The sequence below is a fragment of the Hesperophylax consimilis genome, chromosome 24, assembly GCF_061612785.1.
Source record: "Hesperophylax consimilis isolate HC1 chromosome 24, BYU_Hcon_1.0, whole genome shotgun sequence".
Taxonomy (NCBI): Eukaryota; Metazoa; Arthropoda; class Insecta; order Trichoptera; family Limnephilidae; genus Hesperophylax; species Hesperophylax consimilis.
Window position 1 is genome coordinate 1,597,979 of NC_142859.1, and position 8,567 is coordinate 1,606,545.

Here is an 8,567-nt window from a genome sequence, read left to right on the forward strand (position 1 = left end):
CATTTATTCTTCCTACATCCTTTATTTGATAAATACTTTTCTTTGCGGAGTAAAAGAAAAGCACAATTCAAAGATCCGTCATTGAATTAAAGAAGAAAAATTTCTTTTCCCCGCGGGTCCGGAAATATTAAGGAAATTTCTTAACAAAAGCGTTTCCAGCAAACAATATTGGTGTCCAAATTAATAAGGGAACGGAAATATTAAGAGAATACCAAAAAGGACAGAAAGATACTTATTACAATTATTAAGTTTTATTGTTATACTTGTAGATACCATTGAAAAATAACATGAAAAGAAATGCTTTGAGATTTTCACGGCCAAAAGTATTATCGCGATTCATTTTTTGTTTATCGTGCCGTGTTGTAACTCCTCCTTCTTTAGCCAACATATAATATGTATCACTTTTGACAAATTAGCAATATTGCCGAGTGCTTCATTAAAAACGGCCATTACTGGGAAAACCCAAAACTCATCGAGCACGCCAACTTACGGAGGCAAGTGAAATCCATAAAAACCTCATTAATATCAGGGGATGACTGGGATGAGCTCAATAGTTTTTGACATCCGGGACAGTTACACAAAACTAAACAGAGAAACTACAATAAAATCTATTACATATTTTACTGAAATGGTTGCCTTAAAAAGATGAACGAGTACAACACTGTATCTTCTACATTATATAAACAAACACTTCACCAGAATCTACACATCTGCCTTGATGATAAACAATGCAACGCTGTCCGAAACAATAGCTAAAAAATGCGGAAAAGCAATTTAATGCAGTAAAAACCCAAAAATTAGAATTTGAAAAATTTAAATCCGCAGTCAGACTTTTATGAATAGTCTTTCTGATCTGTTTTTTTGAGGAGCAGACGAAATGAAGAGTGCATAGAAAATGCTACGTGGACGTATGAAGATTTTAAGAACAGTTTATAATATTGTTCATCCCAAGGGATAGTTTGAATGCAATGTCCAAAGCCGGGCATGTTGAAAATTTACCAGATGTGGACATCCCATTCGCCATTGCAGCAACCCGTGTCCCTCGCCCGCGGCGCACCTATACTTCAACCCCCGCTGCCGCCACTATCGCTCGCCTTCGCCGGCGCCATTATAGACGACTTTGAGACACATGACCTATTCGTGCTTCGGTCACTGAATCGCCCTCACAAGATTACCCGTAACAAGAGAAACATCTGGCGACTCCTGCAACCCCGTTGAACACCCCCAGCGCACCTACGCCCTTGGAAGGAAAATCGGACTGAAGCGGCGCCCCTTGTTTTCTGCCGATATACTCGTATATTGATTATAAACAATTATGTAGTGATTAGCTTATTTTGTTTTAGTGCTAAGTTTCTTCATTTAGACATCTGGAACAATTTTTGGGGGCGTTAGGATTAAATTAAATATTGTATTATTTTGTATGTTAGTGTCTTTATACATAAATATCAGTAATTTAGACTAGATAAGTAGTCCGTGGAAGCGAATGGCCGACAAAGGTGTCGATGATGCTCGCTATCCATCACATTGCCAGACCTTTGGTGGCGAAAAGAGAAGGAAGGAACATGAACAATGTCGAATTGGTACTTCGGATATTAGAAGAGGAATTGAAAGAAAGACTAATGAATTGTTTGATACAATGGTGAGCAAATGTTTGGACGTATCTTGAATAACAGAGAGTATGAAAAGAGGGAGCGGTAAAATACAGCGTGATGATAAGTTATTCATTTGGTCTAGGAGACAAGATATATGAGAAGGATTGTCACGGTGTTGCAGCGCTACTGTCTCCAAGAATGGTTGAATGTGTGTCGCAGTATGAATGTGTAAGTCCGAGAATATTGTGGATCAGATCCAAAATCAGTTTGACGCGGGTATTTTTTGTTATTTGCTATGCTCCTGCTAATTCTGAAAGCGGCGAAGAGAAAGATGATTTTTGGACTGCGGTGAATAATGTAATGAGAATAAAAAATATTAATGAAAGGATTTTAATGGCAGGCAATTTGAATGGATTGCTGAGAATTAGACGTGACTGATTTGATTCGGCCTGTTCTGGGGATAAAATAACGAATGAAAACGGGAACAGAATTTTTGAACTATGCTTAGATTGGAACCTGTTTATGTAGAATAATTCTATCATAATCTTCGATCATAAACCAATTTAAGTGGGAAAGAGGAAACGAAAAGTCAATTATTGATTTTGCAGTAATTATCTCTAGGTTGAGAGCCGTTACTGAAGAAACAAGTATTTTCAGAGGGGCTGAGGTTGAAACTGACCACATTTTTTAAACTTGTTCTGCGGTTGTCGCTCTAAAGTGGAAACGGTATTAACTCTAAAATCTAGCAAGGTAGGTAAAAATGTGATTCATGTTGGGGTGATGTCTCAGAGAAAAAAAACATGGTTATGTCTGCAGTGCTTCCAGTAAAGAGAGATATCAAGTGAAATAGGGGATAAGAGATGCAAGAGTTGGAGTGAAAGAACGGAAAAAAACGCTTGGAAAAGGAAGGGCAATCAAAATGACAGACAACTTCAAAGAAAACATAAAACTGTTTTAAAAGGTTTCCAAGTGGTCCAAAAAACGGAAGCACGAAAATAATATAATTGAAAAATGGAAAAATTTGGACGTATGTGGAAGAAATAAAAGCGAGATGGATGAAGAATTTGAGGAAATTTCCGAAAGCGACCCAAGTGACAGTCATTTCCGCGGTGAATCAGAAATGAATTATGATGGAGTGAATATTACCGAAATCAGCATGAATGAGATAAAAAGATCGATTTAATGTAATAAGAATGATGAAGCTGTCGGTTTCGACAATATTGTTTGCTGAATATCTTAAAAGAGAGAGCCGTATAATCATCACATGGTTGTGCAATCTTTTTAACCAATTTTCAAAGGAGGGTCACACGCCTTTAGATTGGAAAAGGGCTGTGAACATGCCATTATACACAAGTAAAGGGTCTCGCATGGAATTTGGGAATCATAGGGCGATTAGCCTTCTAAGCTGGCAAGCTGTATGGTGAAATTTTGATTAAAAGGGTAAGAAAGGAAGCAAATGATAAAATATGGGAAGTGCAAGGTACTTTTATTAGAGGAAGAGGGTGCATGGACCAGATCTCCGCAATGCGTATAATCTGTCATGATGTCTGTAATGAAGTTTCTGGCAAAAAACTTGCAAATTTTCTGTGCTTTTGTAGATCTACAAAAAGGATACGACTGAGTCTACGGGAGAAAGCTATGGTTGCCCAAGTATGGAGTGAATACGAATCTCACACAGGCAATTGCGTCCCTGCATGGAAGAAGTGTTGCATGTGTTAGGGCCAACAGGTGTGGTTTGATATTACAAAAGGTTTTAAAAAAGGCTGGGTAATGCGTGGTTATTCAATGTATAGATGGATAATTGTATGCAAGAATTGAAAGAGGTGGGATTGGGCGCAAACTTGAGTAATCTGAAAGTATGTTGTCTGTTGTATGCTGGTGATGCGGTGATGGTTGCTAACAGTAACGAAGATCTACAGTATCTTGTGTCTATAATGAATGTATGAAGAAGGAGTTAATGATGATTTTAAGCAAGTCTAAAATCATGGTGTTTGAAAGAGAGAGTACGAAAACAGTGTGCAATATAGTTGTGAAATACTGGATAGTGGAGCAGGTGGATGAGTATAAAGGAAGTATGTTTTCGAGAGATGGGAAGGCTGTCCGATATATTAAAAGAAGGGTAAATGCAGGTAACTCCACTAATAGAAGATTGAACGCACTTGGCGCTAGCAAAAAAATGTCGAAAGAAGCGAAGCTTGCGAAGCGAATACCCTGATGTATGACAGTGAGTATGGAACTGGCAGAGGAAGGATGAAAGTAGACTGAATACTGTAGAAATGAGATCCTTGAGGCGTATGTGTGGTAGAACCACGGATGGTCGTGTGAGGAATGTGGAGATCCGCAAAGAGTGCAAGGCTGATGTAAGCGTAATAAGTTAGATTAAGAAAGGAACGCTTAGATGATTTGGGCATATAGAGCAAATGAGTGAAGAAAAGAGTGTAAGGAGAATATATATGTCGTAAATGTTAATGGTGAGGCGTCCGAGGAAGATATGGCATGATCAAATGAAACAGATATTTGAGTTGGGCCATGTCAAAAATCAGAATAATAGAAGAGTATGTATGAATGTGAATGAGGCAAGGGGTGTGTGCCAAAACCGAGTTTTTTTGGCGATCTTTCCTCTCTGCATACCCCTGCGGGAATCAACGTGGTGGTTAGTTAAGTTACTTTATTTTATTTCACTTTTTTTTTATTTTATTGCATTCCATAATATTGAATTTAATTAATATAATTTCCATAGCTACATTATTTTTTTTATTTATAAACTTAATTTATAACATAAAAATGTAAAATGGGGCCTCAGCACGAGTAAAGCACCCAGTGAGGTTCATATTACCAAATCATATTTAAAAAAAGTTAAATATTGAAGACAATATTAGTGATTTCTAAACGAAAGCTAAAACAGAAAAATTAGAAAAGGATACGGTCACATAAATATTACAATTTGAGGTTTTACTCAATAAAGTTATTCCGAAAAATAAATATTCATTCTAGACTTGCTGAAAAGTCAATAGATGTCGCACATTAAAAATAAAAATAATAAGATAGGTTTATCTAAGAAGACGCTGTCTAGATTGCATTTAGTTCGGGTTTAATCTTGCGATTATACATAAAGATAGTTGCCAGTAAAAAATGTGCGGTGGAAAAAAATGAAGACAATGTTGGTAGTTCTTATTCGAAGTATGATACAGTTAAAAGTGACCGAGGGGAATAGGGTCCCATTAGCTCAGTTGGTAGAGCAGTGTCCCGGAAAGACAAGGGTCCTGGGTTCGAGTCCCAGATGTGACCGTATCCTTTTCTGATTTTTTTGTTTCAGCTTTCGTTTAGAAATCACTAATATTGTCTTCAATATTTAAATATTACAATTTGAGGTTTTACTCAATAAAGTTATTCCGAAAAATAAATAAAAAAAGTTAAATCGGTAATTTATGTCTAAAAAATATGGAAGTTTTTTTATATAACATCATAGACGCTAAGAAAGAAGGTAACGCAACAAGGCATAATACCCCAAAAATAAGCCAGTACAATACTTTTAGCCATTAAAATCTCAAATCACATCCAACATCTTATATGATTCTTATAGATAAATCTCAATTTTTGACACAATCGCTTCCAAATTTGAAAATGACGCTCAACTAATGTTCGAGTTCATCACAGACAGACCGAAATTATAATTTTTGATGATTTACAAACTCCTTGTTTTACTAGTGGAATCAATTTTTACCTTATGTTCCCAGTGAAAAATTAGGGAAAAGTTTTGTCCGCGTAAAGTTCAGAATTAATTTATGCAAGTACATAATCCTACCTAATTCGGGAATAAATTATATGAAATTCCTTTGCAAAAGCCTTTTAGTGACATTGAAAAGCCACGGAACAGAATGGTGAGAGTTTTATTTCAGGGATAGAAAATCGCAGAATTAAAAAATACCTCTTCTTTTTCAAAATGTTCTTTCTTATAAGACATATAATTTAATGTTATATTAAATAATATTGTAAACGCTTATAAACAATACACTTTCGGATGTGAGAACAAATCATTCAAAAGTACATAATATTCTTATATTTTAAGTAGGTATATATAATGAATTTATGTCGCTGTTCTTACAATACTTAGGACGGGTTGTTTCGGAAAATTTGAACAATTCATCAAAATTCAACGTTCATTTTCGGGTTCTGTGAAAGTCCTATTCAAGTTCTGTTATTATACCATTGTAGGCTAGTTGCTTGATAAAACTGAAATAAAAACAGAACTTGAAAAAATCATTCACAGAACTTGAAAATGAACGTTGTAATTTGATGAATTGTTCAAATTCTCCGAAACAACCCGTCCTTAGTTGTGTAATAGTCGGCGTAATTTGATTCTCAGCCGTGGTGTTTTTTTTTGTATAATTTTGATTTTTTAAATAATATGTACGTACGTTTATTTATTTTTAACCATAGTTTTTTAAAATAATATTTATTTTTATTTAGTGTCTCGGGAATTTTCATGTGGTCTTTAAATTCTTTAACTTGTTTGTTTGTGTTATTTTGGTATTGTATAAACATGAGATATATTAGGATATATAATACTTTGGACGTGAAAATCTCTAATCATGAGAATTTCTAAGTAGTCTTAAAAATTGTAAGGTACATTTTAATTACTTGACTTTTAAAATAATGTTATTTTTATTACACAAACCTAGATAATAAGTCATCCAAACTGTTTGAAAAATTAAAAAAACTTCAATTCACTAAGAACAGGTTGCTTCATAGAGTTTGAATAATTCATCAATTTTCATGTTCGGTAAAAGTACTACTCCGGTTCTGTAACTTTATTATTATGGGCCACACATTTGAAATGATTACAGAACTTTCGCAAAACTATAATTTCTACTTTAAAATTTGATGAATTGTTCAATTTCTGTGAAACAATAGGTCCTAAGCCAATGAACATGATTATTTGTTTGAGAAAGGTTTTAAATGTTGTTAAATCGATCAACTTTCACCCAAAGTAACACTTTAATTTGGTCATAACTGACCCGCTAACGTCACACTTACACGGGTTTATATTTTTATGTTTAGGGTTTATTTTTTGCTCGTATTTGCGTGTTCCTGCCAAAATATACACAGGAAAAAACTTATCACAATAAAACACAACACTAAAAATGCATATTTTCTAATTTTGTGAAATTTTCACTGATTTGTCACTTACACCCTTTTGGTTTAGAACAGGCAATATTATATCTGTTTAATTTATTACTATCCCACGCTCTTTTTATGTGATAACGCTATCAAACACCAAATAGTGTTAATTAAATACGCAGAAATTAATCGTAGTTTTTTTCCTTATTGTTTTTAATTTGGATCATTATGATTACAATGCCAACTAACCAGTTCTCGTTGGGAAACGCTGTGGAATAAAAGACTCACATTTTCAACATGATGTTGTCCCGATGCGTGCAAGCCTGACAGCACAGTCAATTTCCAACTTGTCAGTCAATGTCTGACAAGTTGGAAATGTTGTCGCAAGTAGTTATACAGCTGTAAACTGTCGTGATCAAGTAGATATGATAGCTGGTTGCTTCGAATTGCGGTGAACATGAACGGTTGCATATTTCAGGGACAATTGAATGATTTCTAACTATGCCGTAAAAAGTTATTTGAAAGATTTAAAAAAAAAAAAAATTAACATAATGAGATTCGACCAAAGATATTTGAAAAAAAAATTCTATAATTTCAACCCAAAAAGTTACCATAATTTACTTTGATATTTAAGCAAGAAGGCTATAAGTAAAGTGGATAAACTATAAACACACCCTGATATCATGGGTTCAATTCAAATGTTAGCTATATCCTCCATCATTGCACATGCAAAATTTAATTCTAATAATGATGGTAGTATGATTTTAATTAGTAATTATGATGAGTAATTAGTAATTGTGTAATTTTTGCTAAAAATAAACTACCGTGTTATATTATGTTACCGTGTATAAAATTGGACTTTCTCTTCACAAGTAAACTACCATGTTAACACAAAAGCTTATTTGACTTTCTCTTCACAAGCAAACACATTGTTGTAAAATTATTATTAAACGACTTATTTAAAACAAACCCATTTCTTAATCTACTTAATTAATATATTATCATCTAAATTTAAAATGATTTATTTGCTAAATAACAGAATCTTACAGAATTCATCAGACCGATCTGCCTACCCAACGTTGACATTACAACCGATTCTGACATCTATACATACATTGCTGGATGGGGATCCGACGGTGGTCGCTTACAATCAGCGGAGAAACGCCACCATCAGCTACCTCTGGTGTCTCTGGCTAGTTGTCAGGCTGCTTACATGAACTCCACATCTCCGGGACTTCTCTGGGACAAGCAGTTGTGCGCAGGGGGAGTGGGCATGGACTCATGCGCAGCAGATTCTGGAGGACCCTTCATGGACCGTTCGGTTTCAATTGATTCTACTTTTCACTGGATATTGTACGGGGTGCTCAGTTTCAGACCAACGCCTTGCGATCTCCCCAACATGCCCGCTGTATACACTAAGGTGTTTCCTTATCTGAACTGGATAAAGGAGCAAATAAGATAATAAAGTGTCACTATTTTGGAATTTGGACGGATTGCTCAACTTTAGATCAACACCTTGCGATCTCCCCATCACGCCCGCTGTATACACTAAGGTGTTTCCTTATCTGAACTGGATCAAGGCGCAAATTAGAGAATAAAATGACACTCTTCTAGTTATTGGAGGTTTCAGTAAATATCCAGAATAGTTTATAATTTTCTTTGTATCGTGATGTCGTACAATTGTTTCAAATGCTTTCAACCGTCTGGAGCCGGTGATACTATGGCGTCACAATTGGGGTAAGTTGTGAGGTTGAAATTAGTCGGGAGGGGAAGGAGTAGAGGTAGAGGATAGTAAGGAAGTACCTGGCTATTCAGTAGTCATCAAACACAGCCAGTCATTTCAAGCAACGTTTC

General features: G+C 35.2%; 1 protein-coding gene across 1 annotated transcript; it reads left to right on the forward strand.

Annotated features, from left to right (window-relative positions):
* Positions 1-1,002: 1,002 nt before the first annotated feature.
* On the forward strand, positions 1,003-8,175 carry LOC149411791 (melanization protease 1-like). Its single transcript, XM_089646241.1, has 3 exons — positions 1,003-1,177; positions 1,735-1,820; positions 7,753-8,175. The coding sequence occupies exons 1-3, from the start codon at positions 1,003-1,005 to the stop codon at positions 8,173-8,175; spliced, it is 684 nt and encodes a 227-aa protein (XP_089502367.1).
* Positions 8,176-8,567: the final 392 nt, after the last annotated feature.